At 34.3% G+C, this 25,705-nt stretch overlaps 1 protein-coding gene across 1 annotated transcript; it reads right to left on the reverse strand.

The window, feature by feature from the left end:
- Positions 1-14,909: 14,909 nt before the first annotated feature.
- On the reverse strand, positions 14,910-24,655 carry LOC123551181 (EF-hand calcium-binding domain-containing protein 1-like). Its single transcript, XM_053540823.1, has 6 exons — positions 24,557-24,655; positions 23,069-23,232; positions 22,208-22,360; positions 21,197-21,365; positions 16,432-16,485; positions 14,910-15,082 (listed from the first exon to the last, which is right to left on the reverse strand). The coding sequence occupies exons 2-6, from the start codon at positions 23,225-23,227 to the stop codon at positions 15,042-15,044; spliced, it is 576 nt and encodes a 191-aa protein (XP_053396798.1). The 5' UTR covers positions 23,228-23,232; positions 24,557-24,655; the 3' UTR covers positions 14,910-15,041.
- Between the last annotated feature and the right edge of the window lie 1,050 nt (positions 24,656-25,705).

Consider the following 25,705-nt stretch of genomic DNA (forward strand, 5'->3'; position numbering starts at 1 on the left):
AAGGGAATTTAAAACATATGTTGCCATGGTAACACAATTTTCCTAGAAAATATTGAAAATTTTAATTAGCTGTACTTTCTAGTATTTACTTTAAAATAAGCATAAACAATAAAAAAAATCTTAATATATTAATTAATATATTATATTAATATATGTTTCATATTATATTAATATATGTTTCATTTATTTCAAAATAGTTATTTATTACCAGCAGGTAAAAGGCAAGTTATGAAGAAACAATGACAGAAATGTCTTATTCTTATAGTTATTACTCATGTTACAAACAACTGTTTATAAAACAAAACATTTTATTTTTTTAACATGAAATTTTGTGATAATATTTTTGAATACATTACCACTTTTTATATATTCAAGTTATCTGAAACACTTTTCCAAATTTAGCTGTTTTTTAAAGTACTATTGTAGAAAAACAGGGAAACAAATGCATTTTGTTGCCATGGTAACATAATTTAATAATGTTTTTATAGAAAATGGGAAGGACTTTTGCCAGCTAGATTTTTGCACTTTAAGTGGATATCTAAATATTCTTTGTAAAAGAAGATTCATTTATTTAAAAATAGCCAGTGATTACCAATAAGTGAAAACACAAACTGAAGAAACCACGACTGAAATAGTTTATTCTTGTGGTTATTACCCATGTTACCAGATCTGTCATAAAACCAAACATTTTATATCTTTTGACATATAATTTTCAAATTTTACTTTCGAATACATATACTTCGTTATATCCAACTTACAAGAAACATTATTTTAAATTAAGCTTTTATTTTAAGTACTATTGTAGAAAAAGCAATTTATTGCATATGTTGCCATGGTAACGCAATTTGAATAATGCTTTCATAGAAAATATGAAAGATTTAAATTAGCTGTATTTTTCTGTTTTAAGAAAGCATCACAAAAATAAAATTTCATAGTAATAGAAGGTTCTTTTTTTCCAAAGTAGTCATTTAGCATCAGCATGTAAAAGACAAGTTATGAAGAATAACAATGGACAAATCTATCTTATTCTTATGGTTATTACCCATGTTACAAAAACTGTCATAAAACCAAACATTCTTAATATTTTCATGGGAAATTTTCAGTTTATTTTTGTTAATACATATGCGTTAAAATATTTTACTTTTTAAAATCCTTATTTCAAGCTAACATGTTTGTTTTTTTAAGTTTTATCATAGGAAAAGGGATTTTAATATATTTGTTGCCATGGTAACACAATTTTAGAAATATTTTTATAGAAATTGTTGTAGATTTTAATAGATTATCATTTTGTGTATTAAGAAGGGATCTTATTTATATCATGCAATTGTAACAAAAGATAAATTTATTTCAGAATTGTTAGCCATTACCAGTATGTGAGAAATAAACTAGAAAGAAAGAATAACTGAAATGTACTGTTTTTATTTTTAATCTCTATGTTACGAAATCTGTCATAAAATCGACAATTTTGAAGATTTTCATCTGAAATTTTCAGGATTTATTTCTGAATGAATATACTTTCTAAATATGCAAAAACCTGAAAATGTCAAAATTCCTCATCTGGACCCATTTTCTCAGTCATGGTCACATATGTTGATATTTGGCGCTACATTGTTTACTTTTCGATCAAAAATAAGTAACAAAATACTTTAATAACTCAAGTAAACTTCATTATTTTTACTTCTTACTAAGTATTAAATGATAGTACTTTCTTTCGCTGCAGATTAACGGTATATTTACTCTGGGTGAAAATATTGCTGACAACGGAGGCATAAAATCCAGTTACAAGGTGAGTATGTGACTGAGGCACGATTGTAAAAAAAACTATTGTGATCAAACGCTTCGTCAGTGTATGACTATGGCAAATTGACCAAATAGCGCCCTGGTTAGCCAGTGGTCGAGCGCCCGCTTCGTGTGTGAGAGGTCATGGGTTCGCCCCCTGTCTCCGCTCAGCACTTAAAGGGAAATACTTTCCTTCTCGTTTTGGATGGTACCATCTGGGATACGATTAATACACTGTACAATCAATTTGAAGATGTTACATTATCATTTTCAGTGCTTTCGGATTTATTGATTTACGGACATTGAAATATGCCCTTTTTGTACTTACGATATTTCATGACAGAGAAATTAACATATACATTGCCGCATATTTGCTACAAGCTGTACTGAAAGTGATGAAGTTGGTCCGATTTCGCACATGATACATAGGTGCATTTGATTTTTTATTTCATGAGACGCCTTATTATTATATTAGTAAATATGTTTTGAGACAAACTGTCAGCTGCAGTATAAGTGAAGGTTCATTTACATTACCATTCTGTTGGGAGATTTCCACGAAATAAACATTCTGAGTTTGTAAACTGTTAAGCTATAGTTTTTGTCCAGAACGTTGCTATGAGAACCAGTATGAAAATTAGATCATTTAAAAAAAAAATAAATCACCCTAAATAGATATCTATAGGGATGTTTTTAAAACTTTCGAACCTATACGTTTGATATTCAAATTGGTGTCACATTTATACAGCTCTTGGCAACAAAATTTACCTCGTCAAAAAAAATAGAGTTCAAAAGTACTTCTTTGATCTGTTAATCCTTTTGTTGTGTGAATTCTTTCATCGTATCAATGTTTTATTTTCTCCTAGGCTTATCGTAAATGGGTTAAAACTGCTCGGAATAACAAAGAAGAAGACAGGTTAGCAGGGCTTGACTATACCCCGGATCAGTTGTTCTTCCTCAGCTTTGCTCAGGTAGCAACTTTAAACTAAACTTGTATATTTACTAAATTGGCAGTAATCCCTTCACATCCAGTTTTATCATAATTATCGTCTTAGCATAAGAATCTTATTTTAAAGGATATATATATACAGAGAGAGAGAGAGAGAGAGAGAGAGAGCTTGATAAAACCTGAGTTACATTTTAGTTTATTGATACTAATTTATTTTAGCTGGGTTGTGATGAAAGCTTCAAGCTTATTTGAACCACTCTCGCGTCCGCTTCTTGATAAAACCAGTCCTAGTATCTTATGAGAAGGCGTGATTGTGACCCAAGTAGGGCTCGAACCCATAACATCCGGGTTGAGCGACAGGCACGTTAGCCACTATACCACCGCTCCCATTTACAATGTCAACAACATCAAATTATTTTGACTTTATTGATAACACCCTGAATGTTTAACGACATTGGGAAAATAATTATATTCTTTACCGTAAATAAGGTTTCAAAGGAAACATTTATTTATTTTTTGTTACAATCCCGGACAGTAGAGCGAAACAGCTGAAGGATATTCTTTCTTTAAAAGTTGAGTTTTATAACTGAGCATAGCAAAACGCAGATATCTACCGATCTGACCCTCGATATTCAAACATTTTGTGGCTTGTTAGTAATAAAAAAGTTCATAGAAACAGTAACATTAATATTCTGAACTTACTCACATATTCCTTAAATTTCATTTTATGGATGTTTTTAGTTTAAATTACATTTCACAATTAGGAACATATTACACGTACGAAAGGGATTAGAACGAAAAAAAATCTTATAGAATTCTTCTCCCTGTATGGAAGTTTTAGTTAAGTAATATGTGAAAATCACTGCTGTTTACTGAGCTTATTTACCATCGTCGTGCCTACATTTTATTTTCTTTGTACGATAGCACAAATAGAAGACAGAAACAAAACAGATAATTACATATCTTCTTATGCCTATGATGCCGGTGTAATGAAGTATTTCGACCCCCATAGAATAATGAACCCCCGGTCATTATTCTATAGAAAAAGTGACCCCCCGGTCATAGTATTATGACCTCCCCCACGTGAAGAAAACTGAACCTCACGAAGAATATTGACTCCCATAAAAAAAACGACCCCCGGTCATTTGGTCAAATTTAGTGATAACGAGTGTATCTAAGGCCTAATTGCTGCATTTTATGCCCCCACTCGGGGGAGGGGGCATATAGATTTGCCCTTGTCCGTCCGTCCTTCCGTTTGACCCCAGATACCATCACTTGACACAGAAATCAGAGCATTCCGCAACGGGAAAAGGGATTCTATTTCTAGACGCTGTATCTTGGTGTATACATTTTTTTCAGGAAAATAACATTTCACAATACATTCACAAAACACACCAGTGTCAATAATCCCTGCAAACTTCGGTATGAAGTTATTCTTCAGAAGAAAACTGCACAAGAAACTGCTAGCACAGAACTTGGTATTAATAGAAGTTGCAATACTTAGCAGTGGCAGTAAAGTACGGTAGCGGCAACAATAGAAAGTAGTAGTAGTAGTAGTAGTAGTAGTAGTAGTAGTAGTGGCAGTGGTAGTGGCAGCTGCAGCAGCAACAGCAGTAGCAGCAGAGGAATAAGTGACAGCAACAACAGCAGCAGTAGAAGAAGAGGTAGATTTACAAGACGTATTAGTGGAAGCAGGTATAGTAGTATCAGTAGTAGCAGTTGTAGTAGTAGTAGTAGAAGTAGTAGTAGTAGTAGTAGAAGAAGAAGAAGTACATGTAGTAATAGCAATAGAAGTAGCGGCACCAGTAGTAGTAGTACAATCAAAATGTTAACTATTGGCAATGGAGGGTATTAGAGTTGTAGATCTAGTAAAATTGTCCGTTAGGTTTGGTGGGGATCACTTTTTAATAGATATTATCGTCGAAAGTCTTTTTCGGAGCCGGTGTTTTACACGGAAAGAGTAACTTTTTTAAATAGAATAATGTCCGGGAATCGATATTGTATGAGAGTTCGAATGTAGTAATTTCGGCAGTGAGTACTTTACATGGAAGGAGTCACTTTTTCTATAGAATAATAACCGGGGTCGTTATTCTATGAGATGCGAAGGGAGTCATCTTTAGGAAGTCAGTATTTTACTTGGAGGGGTCAGTTTTTCTATAGAATAATGACCGGGGGTCGTTATTCTAAAGAGTTTTCAAAGGGAGTCAGTTTTTTATAAGGGGAGTCAATATTTTACAGGAAAGGAGTCACATTTTCTATAGAATAATGACCGGGGGTTCGTTTTTCTATGGGGGTCGAAATACGTCATTACACCGGCTTTTTGTAAAAAGATAATGGAAAAAAGTATATATTTGAAAAACGCACCAATATGGAATGATATTTAGGTAAATATTACACAATGCTTGCTGACTGTTACAATTTACTCACTGACACTCCCATTGTGCTTACTGGTATAGTAATCATGCATGCTGGCACCTTTAACACGCGTGTTGACAATGATACCACGCTTGCTGACAATGATACCATGCGTGCTAGAAGTTACAACTTCTTTGCCGCTTAGACCCTGATGTCTATATCATAATTTCATTTGGCAAAATGACAGTGCCGTGTAGCGTATTGGAATATTTCAACATGACAGGACTGTATATAAGCAACATTGCACAGTTACAATGCTCACAGAAGAAAATACACGATGTCACCACACAATATGAAAGATGCAATCAGCCACTAAGCAAGTTGAAAGTAAGCATACTTGTTGACAATGATACCATGCTTGCTGACAATGATACCATGCGTGCTGGAAGTTACATAGACCTATATAGCTCATAGTTTCAGCGCAGTAAATCATGTATAAGAACAAGTATTTATTGCTTGTGTCATTTATATACTTAATAGTTCTGGTGCGCTAACAGTAGAACATCGTCCAAGATAAACCAGATATTGACGGACAATCACAGCTACGAAAAATTCAGGTGAAACAATATCACACAAATGTGTTTGCTAACGTCCTTACTTTCTAAATCGTTTCTTCAAATCGAGAGTTTAACGTAATATATTCGTAACTTATTCTTTAAATTGAAATTGTTGTAGCATTTTCCGTTCAATCCTGGAAATGCGATTAATATTGTTGCTTCTCTAAAATATAAACAAGTGTTTAAAGTTGTCCTTGTTGATCTGATATCACAGATTCTTAAGAACAGAACAAATCGCGCAGTAGTTTAATATGTTATTGTAAAAATCTGAAAAAATATGAGAGGTAGATCTAAACGAAAACTACTGTAAAATCATTTAATTTCGTGGGCATGAAATTTCGTGGTTTTGATCAAAACAGCAATTTCGTGGGGATATAAATTCGTTGATTTCAACTTTTGAACATGAAATGAATGGGAATTTTACTTCTTCGTTGGGATTAAATTTCGTGGATTGACTTAACCACGAAATCCACGAAAATTAGTCCCCCACGAATATTAATGATTTCACAGTACTCATTAAAGCTGTCTACATGCTTAATACCTGTTTCTGTTTTAAAGCTTCAACACCAGTAAAACAGTACATAAAAGTTCAAGTGTGAGGTAGAAGAGGATCGTGTGTGCGTTCAGATACATTTACGTACGAAGAATGCCGACTTGTATAACTGAAATACGTTATCGTACGGACAATAACGAGTGTCATTACGGGTCCACTACCTTAAATATAAATTTATTTTGTGTATTTTAGAGTCATTGATTCTCTTCAAAACCTTGAGGAGTTTTCTCGTGTGTGGAATTGTCCGTCTGGTTCATACATGCATCCGGCTGATAAGTGTTACCTCTGGTAGATACGGTCTGTCGCTGACTGGGAGTTTGCTGAAAATGGACTCCGGTTGTACCTGATTGTGTATTTAAACTGAATAAATTACACTTCTGCATTATCAATTTTGTTACTTTTATCCTTGGACTGATATGACTGATATTTGTATTGTCGTCATTTAACAAACCAACACGTTTATTCTGTATAAAAAGTTTAATATCGTTTCAACACACACCAGTAACGTAACGTCTTCAGAAAAGCAGAAAGAATATGCAATGTACGCTGAAGAACGCTGTTAATCATAAAATGAGCGGAATAATTTCTACATGTTCTTACTAAGTATGTTAGTATCTTTGCCGAAAGCAAGATTCTTTCAGAATACATGGCAAAGGTTGCGCAAGTGAAGAATCCGATTGCTGATTTAGATAATGCTAGAAATAACACTTTATAAAATGTATATTTATGATACCCACAACTATCCCTAAATGCTCGTATATTAAGCTAGTATTGAAAAAATCAGTATAACTCTTGGTTGATTGATAATTGGACTTTATTAAGCCATAAAGTTACAGAGTATTAATATTACACATGAATGGTATAAAACTAACATATAAAGTTTTTTTTTTAAATATCTGGAGTGTTCAACCGCCTGAATGAAACAAAACATAGTAATATATAAACTAATGTCTATGGCATTCAATTGCCTCATACACTCTGGACTATATTTTACGTTTACCAGCATATGGGCTTACTTAGGTACATGTACCAAAAGACTGTGGAGATTGAAAATTAAAATTATGTATATGAAACATGTAAGAATAATAGTCGCATCAACATAATAATAGAACAGGAGCACCGCAATGCGGGGCAATATACGCAGTATGACCTTTGGCCCCTAAGTGTGATCTTGACCTTGAAGCGAGCCATCCAAAACATGCACCCTCCACATTGTCTTGATGTGGTGAATATTTGTGTCAAGTTTCTTCAAAATCCTTCAAGCCGTTCAAGAGTTACAGAGTGGACACGAAGTCATATGACCTTTGACCCCAAGTGTGACCTTGATCTTGAAGCGAGCCATCCAAAGCATGCGCTCTGCACGTTGTCTTGATGTGGTAAACATTTGTGTCAAGTTTCTTTGAAATCCTTTAAGGAGTTCAAGAGTTACAGAGCGGACACGAAACAAAGTCATATAACCGTTGACCCCTAAATGTGACACTGACCTCGAATCGAGCTATCCGAAACATACTCTCTGCACGTTGTCTTAATGTGGTGAACATTTGTGTAAAGGGGTTCAAGAGTTACAGAGCGGACACGAAATGTAATTCTAAAGAAACCATATAAATATCAGACATTTCATTCGTATTTTTTACCTCTATTTTATACTAGTATTCAGTGGCCTGTTTAGACACATTTGAACGATTATAGTACAAGCAGACTCTAGAAGGTTGCAAATGAACATGTCGTGACAAGAGTGTATTTGTCGTATCTTCAAGCAGTATTCTAAAATATGAACAAATGCGTCATAATATTTATGTAAACATAAACGGAAGTGTTTCTGTGCATCAACCATGCTGTGTTTTAGCTTTGAGATCGTAAACACCTACTACAGCTATGAGCCGCATCAAATTTATGATACCAATAAAAACTGGAAGTAACTTTTAGAAAAATGACTTTTGTAGAAGACAAATCAGTTTACTGCGAATGAAGCTCTACAAACAGTTAGTTGACATATAAAGGTAGTTTTTTTTCATTATTATGAGGATTTTCTGTATTTAAAGTAAGTATTTAAAATTAAATAATTTAGTGAAAGATACGTCTCGGATATCTTTGAAGAAACTTTAAAGATAATTAAATGAGCCACGCCATGAGAAAATTAACATAGTGGCTTTGCCACCAGCATGGATCCAGACCAGCATGCGCATCCGCGCAGTCTGGTCAGGATCCATGCTGATCGCTTTGAAGGCTATTGCAATTAGAGAACCTGTTAGCAAACAGCATGGATCCTGACCAGACTGCGCAGATGCGCAGGCTGGTCTGAATCCATGCTGGTCGCAAACCCACTATGTTGGTTTTCTCATGGCGCAGCTCAAATACCTTGCTCCAAGAAGGACATTCTGCTAACTTGTGGAGGTAATGAACTGGATCTTATTACGTTACGCAGACCTAAATCATGTACTGATGACATCTTAAAACTTCAACTCGTACTTGAAGTTACGGTATTAAGTGTAGCATTACTCTGTGTTGTATCGGTACAATGAGTAGTGCCCGTATCCATACAGAACTGTTGATGATACAGTTTTGGGATTATGGTGTTTACATGACGTCTTTTGGACAAACGCTTCGCAATAACTTGTTTGCACAGTTGGAAACAAGTTTTCAATTTTCTTGTATGCCGGAAAGAATTGTCCGCATTTCCACCGGTGCTGGAAATTAAAGCTCGTCTTACACGCTTGGTTTAAAGTAACATATGTGCTGTAATTTATGAATGAAAGTAAAATTCACACGCTACTTTGGACTCTTATCTGTGAATAGCAGTTTTAAGATCCCACCAAGACTGAACTGTTTTGATTCCTGTCTTCTAACCTGTTTCGTCAGGCCCTTAAGAGCGATTCTTTTGATGCTCTGCACAGGCATTGAGTAAATAGGTTTTTTTGGTTCTTTAGGTTTACTTTTTACGTGATAATACAGGAGCATTTTGTGTTTTACATGCCTTGCCTTATGTTTACATTGTGTGTGTTAGATATTCATCTGGCGGAGATTACCTTTTTACACTGTCCCGTGACTTTGAAACATTGTAGGGATCACAGAAAGGTTGTGTGCGCACCATAAACCGGTTTAACTCCCAAGTGGTGTTTTGCCACTGACTTTTTCAAGGCGGTGCCCCACTATGTTCCTTTATTTCTTCGTTTTGTCCTCGTGTGTTTGTTTTGTATTTGAGTGTGAGTGTATAATACTATGACTGTATCGTTATTGTAATTAATAACATTTTGATTTTAACTATTTTCTAAACTTGAAATCATATTCATTTTCTTTAAAGTAGCTAGACTATAGTAAAGGCGAGACTAATTTAAGGGTCAGCGAGTTTAGATAAAGCATTACAAGTGCCACAGTGGTATCTATTCGGCGTGCGGACATTTATCACTATTATAAGATGTTACTGGATAGGTTTCCTTAAATATACCTTGTTAGAATATATTATATACTGATTCCACTAAGGTGGCATGAGAAATGGTCAGCAGTTGACACATCATCCTTTACGGTTTTGCTATATAACTCTTGTCTCATTGACAGACTGGAAAAAAAAATGTGGGTTTAGTAGGTTAGGATGTCGAGAGCACCTTAGCTAGGCAGCGCTTTTGCTGCAGAGCGCCTCAGCTTTCGAACAGAGCTGTAAGATGATGGGTGTCTCTCAGTTTTGGCATTTAAGATTCTAAATTATAATTATTTTATTAAACTTATTTAATTTCAAAGGACTATTTTGGAACTATGGATAAATTAATTTAAGAAAGATAGAATCATTTATTTTAAATGTGCATCTAGAGAGAGAGTTTTTTATGTATTAATTAATTCAGGATAATTTCGGGATTTGGAATGAATAAATCATATTTAAAGAACTTTGTACCTCATGTTTTTATGTACTAAATAAAATCCACTATACGATCGACTAACGAACTATATATATTAAACGGCTGATAGGGGTACATCGCCCCTTCTTGGTGCCGTGACCAGGATCTTTTCAACAATGTTTAGACTTTAAGGAATTTTGTGCAGTTTCGTCGGCGGACAGTTTTAGTTACAGTCTTTGAGAGGAATGACGGAAGGACAACATAAGAAGTTATACATCAGAACAATTGTAAGTCCTGTTTATTTTTCTTTCCTTCTAGTATGACGCAAGCCGTCCATTCTTTAGCAACAGAAATTCGAGTAGGCTTTCAGTTACGCACGTATTTGCATAAATCACACAATATCAGCATTAGACCGGAATGCAAAATTTTCATAAACAGGATTAAGAAAGTAGAAATTAGGCTTGTCGTTATAAAAGGGATTATTTACAGTGTGAAGTTGTATCGTATTTAACATCCGAAATGTTTAAATGTTTAGGACTCTTCTCTCAAAATGAAACCATTAAAGAAGATTTAAATATCCAGTTATTTTAGGAAAAGGCTTCTTGTATAATTTTAGGATTCATATTTACTACGACTTACAAAGGCTAAGGGTAGCCAAAAATTATATGCGTCAAAAAAGATTTGAACATTTTTTTACTAATAGACCGTAAATAATGTCGGTTATTAAACCGCTGAGTTCACAAGTATGTGTAGTAAAACTACGGACAAGTTCACATTTTCAACCAATTATTTATGTAATTTCACCCATTACCGAAGATTACATGACAGATAAGTTGGCTTTATTATATATAGATAGTATGGTCAAAATAGGACAGAACAGGAAAATTTCAATTATATATGGGTCGAGTAAGGACAAAATCAGTTTCTCAAATAATGATAACGATTCCCACAATCATAGTCCTTTAAAAGAGGTCAAATGTCCATCTGAATATCAACATGTGTTAATCCGTGTTATCAAGAAAAATATGGTTATATTTGCGGAAAGTTTTAGAGATTTAAGACAATGACGCCTTTCATATTCCGATCTTATTGTGATCTATTAAAGACAGGTCAGTTGTAGATAAGGCTACTTGTGAAAATCAAGAAACTAAGTAAATCAAAAGGTTACTTCTACATGAAGCTTATCTGTTTTAAGTGTAAATGAAAAAAAAACACTGATCAAGATTTTTTGTTTTGATTAAAAGAAAAAAAAAGGTTCCCTGAAACAAGTGAATTGTTTATTATACGTCATTGCGAGAGTGAAAGACTTTGATAAAATGTTGTACATATATAAATACGAAAATTTAATTGCAATAGTTAGGGTGAGGGCAAATTTAATAATGTTTTATTTTTGTTGTCTATGAATATTTTGTTTTTGTTTTATTGATGAATATTTCCTAGCATACTGAAGACAGACTTTATTTATATAACAAATGATAAAATGTTATATAGTACCTGAAAGAAATAAAGGTGTTTATGAAATTTGCATGAGATGCATTTCATTTCGTTTCTGTCTATTAGAAAACCATAGTAGAAACATGGTTTCTTACCCTGCAGGTTCCTGATAATTGCTCAGTTTTCATTTGCAAGGAATTGTCTAGCAACACATTAGCAGCATTCAACGTATGTCATTTTAACAGAAAAATGACTTAAAATAATGTTTAAGTTTGGGGAGCTTATAACATGTAATTAAACTCATTTGGAGTGGCCTTTGTCTGCTTTGACAAAAAAAAGGCATCACGCGATATGAAGATAAATGGACAGGTTTATTATTCCGGTATATTGCAGTTGTTGTTGGGGTTTCCTGTCTTTGTGCGTGGTATAGTAACTTTAGTTTGTTGCTGCTTAAATTGTTATAGACTTAAGCAATTCTTTATAAGACATTGGCTTGCAAGAGGTACTAGCAGGAAGGGTAAGGTAACAGGTAATGGATGCTGAAGAAGACAAGAATCCTATTGTGAATTCAAGTCAGCACTAACTGTTGAAGAGTATATTGCACTGTATCCGAATATGAATATTTCGGGCCATACACATGGTGAAGATTAAAAGTGCATAAATGAAATTTCATTCTATGGTGAAGGATATGTTAACAAACGTTACATTTGAAATTATGTATATGTCGAACTTACAAGGAGGACAGATAATTACCATATCATCACATGCACGAATGTTCTTAGTGACTGTTAACTCTCTCTTTTCCGCGATCAATCATTATCTTTTCAAAACTTTTAATAATAAATTGGATTCGCGTTGTACTATGAATGAATCCTTCTCTACTATCTGTTTATTCGAAATGCAAAACAATCCACTATCTGAGATTTACAGCATGAAGAGTATCGCACTTATACAACGAAGCAACAATACAACGATGTTATGGTACAACCACAACGATGTAATGGTTCAATGGTGTTATGGTGTTACAGTACAACGGTGCTGTGGTATATTGTTGTTATGATACAAAGATGCTGTGGTACATTGGTGTTATGTACATAGATGCTGTGGTTACATTTGTGTTATGGTACAACGATGCTGTGGTACATTGGTGTTATGGTACAACGATGCTGTGGTACATTGGTGTTATGGTACAACTGTCTTTTGGTCAATGGTGTCTCTTTACAACGGTGTCATGGTACAACTGTTTATGGTGTTATGGTACAATGGTCACAGCAATGGTAACGCTACAACATCCTGATGATATGGTCAACAATGTATTGGTACAACAGTAGGCTCAGGACAGCATAGTGTTGGCTACGCAATTATAAGTCAACACTATCACAGATGTTCACTGATGTCCCACTAGCGAACCACTATCGTCTCCACAACGATGAAACCTTATTTGAAATGCTTGAAATGAATTGTATATAATCATTGTTATTATGATAGGACTGTGTGAGTGTGAATTGTATGTCTTATAAGGATGCACATCTTTATCTACTTCTGCACTGATTTTAAAAAGAAAAGTGATTCTCACTTTTATTTTTCAAGAAAGGGAGGAAATATAATACTATGACTGTATCGTTATTGTAATTAATAACATTTTGATTTTAACTATTTTCTAAACTTGAAATCATATTCATTTTCTTTAAAGTAGCTAGACTATAGTAAAGGCGAGACTAATTTAAGGGTCAGCGAGTTTAGATAAAGCATTACAAGTGCCACAGTGGTATCTATTCGGCGTGCGGACATTTATCACTATTATAAGATGTTACTGGATAGGTTTCCTTAAATATACCTTGTTAGAATATATTATATACTGATTCCACTAAGGTGGCATGAGAAATGGTCAGCAGTTGACACATCATCCTTTACGGTTTTGCTATATAACTCTTGTCTCATTGACAGACTGGAAAAAAAAATGTGGGCTTAGTAGGTTAGGATGTCGAGAGCACCTTAGCTAGGCAGCGCTTTTGCTGCAGAGCGCCTCAGCTTTCGAACAGAGCTGTAAGATGATGGGTGTCTCTCAGTTTTGGCATTTAAGATTCTAAATTATAATTATTTTATTAAACTTATTTAATTTCAAAGGACTATTTTGGAACTATGGATAAATTAATTTAAGAAAGATAGAATCATTTATTTTAAATGTGCATCTAGAGAGAGAGTTTTTTATGTATTAATTAATTCAGGATAATTTCGGGATTTGGAATGAATAAATCATATTTAAAGAACTTTGTACCTCATGTTTTTATGTACTAAATAAAATCCACTATACGATCGACTAACGAACTATATATATTAAACGGCTGATAGGGGTACAAGTGTCGGTATTGTGCACATCGGCGTGCTGTGAGTTTCGTTTTTTGGAGACTGCGTTTTCTTTTGTAACGTAGCATTTCCTTTTTGATATTTTAACCTTGTGTTTTTTTCATATAAAATAGTGCTTTAAAGAAAAGCACCTGTTTCATTTTTTTTTTCGTCTTATAGTTGAAGAATACGGTATGTGAGAAAACGCATTTCAGTGGTTTTTGGTATTGATGTAAACATTTGGCTGTCAGGTAACTGTTTTGCAGTATCCATGAACACTTACCCTCAAGGCAGATATTTCGAGCAACATATTCAGCCAGGGTGAAATTCTTATAATATACACTGTGTCCAGTAAACATGGTGCCGAACGCATAGAGTCTAGATAGTATGTATGGGATGATGTATTATGTTTTACTTTAGTGTCAATTTACTTTTATTACAGATGAACTTTGTGAAAAACATCTGTTTTGATGATTATATTTACTTTATGAATATTTTGAATATATACATATAGCGGAAAAACGAAGAATTAAGATTTTTACATATTTATTTTCTTCTAATCCAATTTTATCATACAAAATATAAAGATAAATCAAATACTCAAACATACTCATTCACATTTGAGCCGTGCCATGAGAAAACCAACATAGTGGGTTTGCGAACAGCATGGATCCAGACCAGCCTGCGTATCCGCGCAGTCTGGTCAGGGTCCATGCTGTTCGCTTTTAAAGCCTATTGGAACCGGAGAAACTGTAAGCGAACAGCATGGATCCTGACTAGACCACGCGGATGCGCAGGCTGGTCTGGATCCATGCTGGTCGCAAAGCCTCTATGTTGGTTTTCTCATTTTGCGGCTCATTTGTTTTGGTGAAGGACGACATTCTAAAGTCTTCCACAGGAGACATTGATTTTGCAGTATGATAAAGAGAATTTCCTTAGAGTACCGACAATTTGGCATATTTTAGCAATAGACTATTTTCAGATAACGTTTAGCATAGGTTTCAAAGTAATTTACTTCTTAGATTTAAAGATAAAACAAACAAAGAGGATGAATGAAAACGATTTATTTCTTTTTATACATGTAACAAAAGGTAAATCAATATAAATTAATAAAAACAATCTTTGGTAATTTCGAATATAAATAATGTGGTCCTCCTTTATATGCCTTATGCGCCTACTCCTTATGCGGCTGAACTCACAATTTGATCTTCGGTAAATTCATCTGAAAGAAATTAAACCATAATAAACAAATGTGGTAAATTTGTAGTCGGTTTTAATAGGAGTTTAGAACACTAAGAAATAATGAAAACATGATCTGCCTGTCATTCATACCGGAATAGAATAAAACATCCATTCTGTAAAGGCGTGAAATGTAATTAATCACACAAAATAAAGATAGTTGGATGCAGTGATTGCTTTTAAGGTAGTTCTGCACGTTTGATAAACCGGAAGTGATGGCGTAACGTCATTTATCCAGAAAACGTAGAATAAAGCCTAGATTCGGCGTACGGAAATGAAAATAATTTTCTGATTTAATCGAAACCTGTGAATAAATTTATTACAATGGCACTGTTGCTATATTTCTAAAGTCAAACTATGATATTTAAACATATGACACGTTAAAAAATTCAAAAAATGTCTTAAAATTAGTGTGAAATGTCCGGTTCATTTCAATCTTGGTCAAATATCTCAAAAATAAGCACACAGACCTATACATTTTATTTCACCAAATTATAGGCCATATGTTTATTTACAACTGTGAGAAGTTTCATCAAAATCTACATTGTAGAAAAATTTCTATTCTCGGAAATGTTATGAAAGTTATGATTTTTCCATAGACTCCCATTATGAAATATTGCGTGTGGTCCAAATTTTTCAAATCAGTCTAGCAAAAAATCATGCACACGACCCTATCTTTTTTATTTGCTGAATTTTCAAGGTATATTCTGAAGTTTTGAAAAATCAGAGTTTAATCAAATTCTACATTGTAGAAAAAAGCTCGATCCAAACGTGCACAACTACCTTAATGAGAATTTTAAGTCTAGCTCTGCGTTAAGGTGTTGTTTTATTTCCCGGTGAGTTCATTTGATGATTTGTATAGTAGAATTTCGCCGGTGCTAGATGTTGCATTTTTCATTCCCCCTCTCAAAAAGAGACGCGAGCCCGCAAGCTTAGCTCAGTAGGGAAAGCGTTGGTCTACGGACCACGGGGTCGCGAGTTCGATCCCCGAGCCGGGCGTATGTTCGTGACGATTTGATAAAATAGATTGTGTCTGAAATCTTCCACTACTGATAGTTCATAATGAGAAGTTGGCAGTTAATTGCGGAGAACAGGTTTGTACTGGTACAGAATCCAGAAACACCGGGTAGGTTAACTTCCCACCGTTACTTTACAAATACTCTTGGAAAACGGCGTTAAACCCAAAACAAACAAAGAGATGCCATCAAACTAAGTCTAGTATGTATTTTAGTTGTGGCGTTATTTTGCTGTAAAATGGTCTTTTTACAGCATTTATCATTTCAATTTTACATTAACATAGAAAGTCATGCAAATATAAAAAATATTACTTACGTGCAAATAAAAATGGAGCTCCATTGAACTCATCTGTATCTAGAACTCCGTTTCCTGAAAGAATACAAGCAAATACGTGTTTTCAATGTCATTCCCATGCACAAGAGAAGTAAATCGTATTTTCATGTCACGTGAAGGCATATTATAAATCGGCTTTAATTAACGGAATCCGTTAACAAATAATAAGTTGGTTTTGTTTAATATATATCGTTATTTCTAATATCATCTTCAAAGTCAAAACTATATTGCTCTTGGGTGTCTCCTATCTAACCAAGAGACCTGTGCTGGTTCTGTCCATGAGAGACGACTGCTATACGCCGGGCACGTTAAAGAACTAGACTGTCTATTCGCAAAGAGTTAGACATGCCTGTACTCAGAAAAGATTTCTCTCAATCTGTTCTGGCGGCTTTATCTCACTTTATGTCGCTCTACTCAGATCGCTCTGTGTCTGTACTAGCAGAGGATGAATTTCGTGCCCTGTGCAGCTGCGTTTGCTATATGTAAAGCGCTTTTGAACGTGTTTATCATGAAAATGGCGCTTTATAAATCTGGTATAATAATAATAATAATAATAATAATAATAATAATAATTATGTGGCGAGATGCCTCTATCAGGATGTTTGATATAATTTAGTCACCGCATACCTTATGATTCGTACCTAGAATAGTTAGACCCAATCATATTCGAACCGCCGATGATCCGTCATAATTCAATATTTTAGATGATAGACTAAATGAAATAAGCACTAATCTTTCATGAATTCCTAGAAAAGAAAGTTCTATCTACTGACACGTTAACTACGATAGTTTTAGGCTCTAATTACGGAAAATACACAAATTAAGGACAAATTACGCACTTCCATTATCAATGTACTAAGGAGCTTGATTTTGTCATAATCATTGAGCGCTCATTAATTACAATTGGATAAAAGCTTATAAATACCGGGACAAGCGCCACGAAGAGATCAGAACCTGCCTGGCTACCGAGGAGTCAACAACGTCAAAGTAAATATATTATATGAATCTGCCAAGCTGCCGAGCGAAAATAAATAAGAAATAATTACCATATACTATTGGGTTCTTGACCTCCTGTCATAGTCTGAGTTCTTACTCAAAACATTGCGTTTCGTTTAAGGGCCACGACGACAGGAACTAGACATCTAGTAGTGTTTAGGTAAAATCTTAATGTATGGTATTCACCTCAGGCATAGTTTGTTGTGAATCGCCATACTACAAGAGATCCCATCCACTAATTCTGAGTGCTCGTCATCAGTTAAATTGAGATAGATTGATTAGCATTAATTATTTTATATTTCACCAATCATTTTAAGAATCATTTGTTTTCCAATCATTCGGCAAGGAAGCCCATAGGAAAATTATATTATATTGAATATACTGAGCTAGACCGTGCACGCTACAAAATTTGGCGCCCAACGAGGGACATATTCATAGCTTCATATAGACTATCTTATCCACGCTAAAAGATGGCTGAGCACACTTTTGGGTTGCCTCATCACGACGAAACCATGGTTGAAGAGGTTGAGAGGTTGAGAAGACAAAATAGGATTTTGATACTTGAACGAGAGATTTCAAAGTTACAACAAGAAATAGATAAGACCTTGAGTGATATTGGCACCTCAACCCCAATACAGAGTGATAAGAAGTATGTCTTTGAAATGATACCACCAGGTAGACCTGATGAAGGGTTATCTACGATACATAAAGGACCCTTGAAACCTAGACGTCTGTTACCAGAAACACCTACATCAGAAGATAAAGAAGAGTCATTAAAACCAGATAGATTTGTGACTGAGCGCATAAAAAAAGTTTCCCATCCACCAAAAATCGAAGATAAGGAAACTTCAGATTCAAGTGATGGAACAAAAATATCAAGCTCCAGTAAGACGACTTTGGTGAAGCCAGCCACATACGACGGGACAAGTGCATGGACAGATTATAAGGCACACTTTGATGCATGTGCTACTTTAAATGGCTGGGATGATAACAAGAAAGGCTTGTATCTATCCGTATCACTACGAGGACAAGCCCAGAGAGTTTTTGGCAACCTTAATTCAAAGACTACGGATTATCATGAATTAATAAGAGCTTTAGAAGATAGGTTTTCACCGAGAAATCAAACCGAGTTATATAGGGTTCAGTTGAGAGACAGACAACAGAAAGCTACAGAGTCTATGGCCGAACTGGGACAGGATATCCGACGTCTAGCTAACTTGGCTTATCCTAATGCCCCAGCCGATGTTCGTGAGACCCTGGCTAAGGAACAATTCATCGACGCCCTTGTGAGTTCAGAAATGCGTCTCAAGATTAAGCAGGCCAGGCCTACGGATCTAAACGATGCCGTCAGACATGCAGTGGAGTTGGAGGCCTTCTATCGAGCAGAAAAGAAAGAAGAGGGAATCTTTAGAAGCGCAGTAAATGAGGGACAGTCAAAAGAAATTGAAGATCTTAAACACGTAGTTTTGAATCTTAAACATAGCGTAGATAGTTTAAAACGTCAAAGACAATACAATAAGACTGAAGATAGATCCATGTATAGACCATACAGTTATGATAGACGACGAGTACAACAAGATAAATACAGACAAACACCTTATCATCGAGCAAATGAAGATAGATCGAAAAGACGATACCATCATTCAAATTCGGGTGTTACAAACTCTCCTCCCAAGTATAGAAAACGAGAGTTCCATTATAACTTTAAACCAGGCAGCTCAGAACTAAGATCGGAGGCAGACAAATATAGAAATGACTGCAGATGCAATGAACCAAGCATGCGAAAATCAGGTTTATATGTCACAGCAAGTATTGACAGGAAGTCAGTAGATTGTTTGATAGATACGGGAGCAACTTTGACTCTCATATCCGACAAATTGTGGAGCTCAATTGAGCATAATCACACTTTGAAAGAATCTGACTTCCAAGTTTCATCAACGAGTGGGCATTATTTGAAAGTCAAAGGACAGACAGAGCTGTCAATTTTATTTGGTAACAACAGATATTGGCGTACTACTGTCATAGTTGCAGAGATCGACACGGACGTGGTACTGGGCCTTGATTTTATGCGGATGTATGATGTAAGCATAGACATTGTACAAAATACCATCCAAATCCGTGGACAAACTTTCGACTTGTTCTGTACAGGAAGAATAGGTTGTTACCAAGTTGGTCAGCCAGGACAAGTTGATGAACCGAATAAAAGACGGACACGCCGTAGGAAAAGAAAGGTTCATACAGACAGCGACAGTAAAGTCCAAAACGTAGACTCCTTACAAAATACAGATGTTTGCAAAGATATTAGCATGGCGGACAAGACGAAGAAACGTCAACTTTTGCCAATATGCCCAGTGTGCAGGACACATATACCAGAAGGTATAAGGTTTGAAAACCATATTGTCGAGTGTTCAAAGAAGAATGATTTAGAGAGGACATGTAACATATGTAATAAAGTTATGTTAAAACTTGCATACTTGAAAAAGCATATGAAAATGCAACATAGTAAAACTGTTTATGAACCTTATTCATCAAGTATCAAATTTTACGTTGACGATAATGGCTAGATCTCAGTGGAAGTGCTGATGAACATGTGATTCTGATTATCATCTTTGAAATATGATGACAGTCTGAGATTTAGAAAAACTGACTTTCAATATGCTATGTGATTGATAACAACTTAAGATTAAAGGAAAGATATTGTCTTATGTATGCATTGTTTCAGAGAGAAACATTTAAACAATGCCTCGATATACTCTGCATTTTTCAGTTTGTCGTAATTTATGAATACGAAGTTATGTTTCTAAATGTCATGCGGGGCGCATGAACTCGGAGGAGAGGGTAATGTGGCGAGATGCCTCTATCAGGATGTTTGATATAATTTAGTCACCGCATACCTTATGATTCGTACCTAGAATAGTTAGACCCAATCATATTCGAACCGCCGATGATCCGTCATAATTCAATATTTTAGATGATAGACTAAATGAAATAAGCACTAATCTTTCATGAATTCCTAGAAAAGAAAGTTCTATCTACTGACACGTTAACTACGATAGTTTTAGGCTCTAATTACGGAAAATACACAAATTAAGGACAAATTACGCACTTCCATTATCAATGTACTAAGGAGCTTGATTTTGTCATAATCATTGAGCGCTCATTAATTACAATTGGATAAAAGCTTATAAATACCGGGACAGCGCCACGAAGAGATCAGAACCTGCCTGGCTACCGAGGAGTCAACAACGTCAAAGTAAATATATTATATGAATCTGCCAAGCTGCCGAGCGATAATAAATAAGAAATAATTACCATATACTATTGGGTTCTTGACCTCCTGTCATAGTCTGAGTTCTTACTCAAAACATTGCGTTTCGTTTAAGGGCCACGACGACAGGAACTAGACATCTAGTAGTGTTTAGGTAAAATCTTAATGTATGGTATTCACCTCAGGCATAGTTTGTTGTGAATCGCCATACTACAAGAGATCCCATCCACTAATTCTGAGTGCTCGTCATCAGTTAAATTGAGATAGATTGATTAGCATTAATTATTTTATATTTCACCAATCATTTTAAGAATCATTTGTTTTCCAATCATTCGGCAAGGAAGCCCATAGGAAAATTATATTATATTGAATATACTGAGCTAGACCGTGCACGCTACAATTACGTTCTAGAATGAATTATTCGAGTGTTTAAACTAAAATACCTTGCGTATAATGCATAAGAAAAAGAAAGCTATATATTACCATCAAAATCAGCAAATAAAAAAGGCTCAATAAGTTCTTCTGGGTCTGCGAGGTTAACGCTTCCTAACACAGCAAAAACAAACTCTTCATATGTGACCAGCTTGTCACCGTTCATATCGTAGTCTGACATCTCGTCCGAAAATGGTATCAAAACTTCTGTCATTTCAACCTGAATAATAGTATGGGTTTTTCTCAAACAGTGCTTAATATTTACCTTAAGAATTTAAATACAGTAAATAGTAAATCATTATTCTAAAGTTTTATCAACAACAAAGATAATAATAAATTACTATGTAGCTTATCAAATTACTTTTGATCTTGCAATCGATAAAACGTAACACTAATCTTTTATAAAGCAAAACTCTCATTAATACTTAATTTTTCTTTTTAGCAGGCGTGTCATTGGTCCTTATTGTATCTGCTTATTCTAATACGACATTCACTTATGGTCAACTTAATACGTTCACTTTACCATTCGCATTTGCCTTTCGTATCTGTCATATTCACAAATGGTCATTAAGCTTTTACTTTTCTTGCATTTGTCTTTTCTTACATATTAGTTACATATCGACCAAAAACATTTACTAATATTGATTCAGTTCTTTCTAACATGACATTCACAAAGATTATTGTACTTACACATATATTTTTTCTGACAAGGTGACATGTGAAAATTATTCTTATACTTACGATTCTCTTGTATTTGTTTTTATTTACATGACGTTTACAAATCCTTCTTACACTTCTCTACTATTTGTGTAAATGATATTATTCATGTATGATCATTATACTTACACTTCTCTACTATTTGTGTAAATGATATTATTCATGTATGATCATTACACTTAAACTTCTCTACTATTTGTGTAAATGATATTATTCATGTATGATCATTACACTTACACTTCTCTACTATTTGTGTAAATGATATTATTCATGTATGATCATTATACTTACACTTCTCTACTATTTGTGTAAATGATATTATTCATGTCTGATCATTATACTTACACTTCTCTTGCATCTGCTTTTCCGTACATGACAGGCATGTTTACCGGCTATCACACCAGCTCCAACGATCATAGACCCTACCCCGGTTGTTCCTACCGTTAAAGCTGTGCCAACAACCCCGACTGCAGCAGGGCAACCGACCCCAAACAATATCTGAATACAAGAATTGGGTTAGATGTAATAAACATTCATTTACACACTGAGCTATGCATAAACTGTATTTCAAAAGACAATATACAACATTAAATGTAGGGGCCTTCGTGGTAAAGTGCTTAAAGTCGCTGACTTCGAATCATTTGTCACTCACCAATATAATGGTTCGAAAACTTGCTTGGGATATGAATTCTTCGTGTGATGAAACTATCTATTTTGCTTACGGAAAGTCAATGGTTCTACCCAGATGCCCGTCCGAAACTAAGACAATGCACGGTTAGTTACTCCATAATTGTATTGGATCAAATAAACTACATATTTATAGGCCTGAATTATCAGAATGAATGATTACGGTTGTAAGTTTCTGACTAATTCAGTTTAGTGTTGATCAATATGGAATATTGTTTTCAAAAACAAAATCAATAAAAATGAAAACAATGTACGATCATGCCTGTTTTATAAAGTTTTGAAATCTGTAAAGTTGCTTTTTATTGAACCTCTATAACGTAACACAGCGTGGAGACACATAGCTATATACTTGTTCATTTATATCAATTTATGCTGATATATTTTGCACAGAATTTCTGTTACATTACAACAAAGGTATGTTTTAAATATCATAACTTTTAGAACACCCTTCGTATATTACCAAGAAATCATTGTAAATTCTTGTAAAGGAAGAAGTGGATCAAACCCTAGCTATATTACCTTGCATCCAACTTTTTTGATGGCTTTAACAGTCTTTTTCGCAACTTTCTTGATACCTCTTCCAAGCTTTTTTAATTTTCTCCTTAGCCATCCACCTTCCGTGGGGTCAAGTAAAGCTAGAATCACAATGGCGATGAGAAAATATTTGAAGAACTTCATTTCATCTGTAAAAGAAGATGAATAATAATGAAATGCACGCTTCACCTTTTAGAATTACTAACTGGACGGAAAATATAGCTTTTGCCAACATTTTGCAAATGATTCAAAATATTTTTTGAACACTGACGCTTGCTTAGAATAAATACTTAATTTCGGCTAAATCAAACCAGGCTTCATATAGATTTAGCCATTTTACGACTTCAGTCAATTTTTGTAAAGTCGCAATAAACACTAAAATTTATTGAATTTACAGCCTAACTGGAAAATGTGGAAAGAAAATTAAAACGGTAATGAAATAACGTAGTTTCCATTCACTACATAAAATATCATTACATATGTATGTGATATTTAATTATTTCCTAGTAAAGAATACATAATTACTTTCTCTGAGTTCCTATAAATGAGTCTTAACCGATCTCTAAAAATACAACTATAATTATGTATATTGCGACTTTTAAAAAACGGAATGAGAGAATTGAATTAATAAAACTATGTATTTGCATAATTTGATCTTTTTGAAATTTTAATATATTTTTTACATGGTGTTGTAAAGGCATGCTAAATTTCAAAAAGAAAACAAAACAGATTTTAGTAGTTCCTAAGATGTTTTCAATAGCTTTTTGTGTAGTATACCTGCGTTTTTGTGTGTGTGTGTGTGTGTGTGTGTGTTTTTTTTTTAAAGAAATTTGCTCAAATGTACATTATGTAATCTTATTATATATAATAAGTGAAGAGATAATGCAAATAATGATTTACTCTCATTTAACTCGTGCAAACTTTAGAATAAACATGTATGGAGTATATTTCAGAAAAATTCGTAGCCTTGAGATTGTAGTGTAAACGAGTGACTTACGAGGTATTTATTGAACGCCCCTCGTACAATCTAAATAATGAACTATTAACATACACGAGAGCTGATTTTGTCACTTCATGATTAGTTATATGTAAGGACATGTTTATGTACCACAAAAATGACAGTGCGCGTAAGTAATTTACTAACTATTGTCAAGGTCACATCGCTCATATACCTCATTTAGTTATTTTGGTCTTACTTTATGGAAGCATAAATGTTATGAAAATAGAGGATTTACGTAAGCAGATCTAAGACATAATGTTGTCTTATAAAATCTGTAAAAAGATCCTATGGAAACTTAGAATGCAACTAGGCAAAATAATAGCAGACTCAGTTTGATTGAGTCTGTTCTTGAGTGGTAATGGAAAGTGCAATATCCCGTTTACAAAATAGAAAGAAATAACGAATATTTCGTTTATGAAATGAGTTTTCGATTCGATATTAATGGAGTTATGCAAAGAAACATAGAACCTTACCTTTCACTTCGTTGATATTCTCAAAACGTTTCAGCGTTTTAACGTAACGCTGTTAACGTCGACCTTTATATTTAGCGAAAGATCCGGCTTGTGGGAAAATACCGAATGTTTACTGTCTTAATTGTGGTAACAAAATCGCATTTTGCTTTTGATTGATAGCAGGGAAATATTTATTTATCAAACCAAATATTATCACTTTTTTTCTTGTCTTATTATGTCGAATTATGATTCGTTGAAATTAGATTTGCGTTAGCACAAAATGCGTATGCTTTCGGTATAATTAAAGTTAAATTTACTATTGTTTATTTCTTATAAAATGAAATATCTTGTAAATTTTTATTGTCACGGTTTTGGATTGTATTCACGGTTCAGGAGGAAAATGTATCGATGTAGCATCGGAACATTCTTCAGAGACCCTTGGTTCAAGTAAAGTTGCACATTTTTGTACCTTTTTACACTGAATGGATGAATGTGCTTTGATGTGGGTTAAATTCAGTTCCTTTTGGTCATATCCTTTAATGTTTGGGGAGGAGAGGGTAGGAAGAGCATACAGACGCCAGACTGATGTTTGATTTTGTGAAGAAATGGAAGTAAGTAAATAGATCTACCTTCAGCAATCCAAAGCCAGCCAGATGCTTGTAATGTACATTGATTATTCTCTGCGCCAAAGACTAACTTTTAACAGTTAATGCCATCAAACTACACCTGACGACCAAGCAAAGGGCTTTCAAATTTTGTTTCATAATCTGATCCATTTCTGTATATTTATCTTTATTTTTAATGAATAAACTTCGAGATTATTTCATTCGTTTTTTCAGCCTTTCTCTCGAATTGTTGTGATTTCTCAATATTAGATATGCATGTTAATGCTTCATCTGTTCATACTGAAGAAAATCTGTCTTAAAAAAAAACGAGGAACTCAAACCTAAAGATAAAGGTAATGTATCTTAGGAAAACACCAAATAACTCCAAAATTAAACTAAGAGGAACGTTCTTCTTTTAAACAAGAGTGTTTCTTTTGTTATTTTCAGCTTTTTAAGTTTGCTTTTAGATACAAACAAACCCTTGTTTGCTTTGATTCATTATTGTAACTGTCACGTGTTGTAAAGGACAACATCTAGCAGCACTGTTTTAACTAAAACTATAATT

Source organism: Mercenaria mercenaria, chromosome 4 (assembly GCF_021730395.1).
Source record: "Mercenaria mercenaria strain notata chromosome 4, MADL_Memer_1, whole genome shotgun sequence".
In the NCBI taxonomy this organism is placed as follows: Eukaryota; Metazoa; Mollusca; class Bivalvia; order Venerida; family Veneridae; genus Mercenaria; species Mercenaria mercenaria.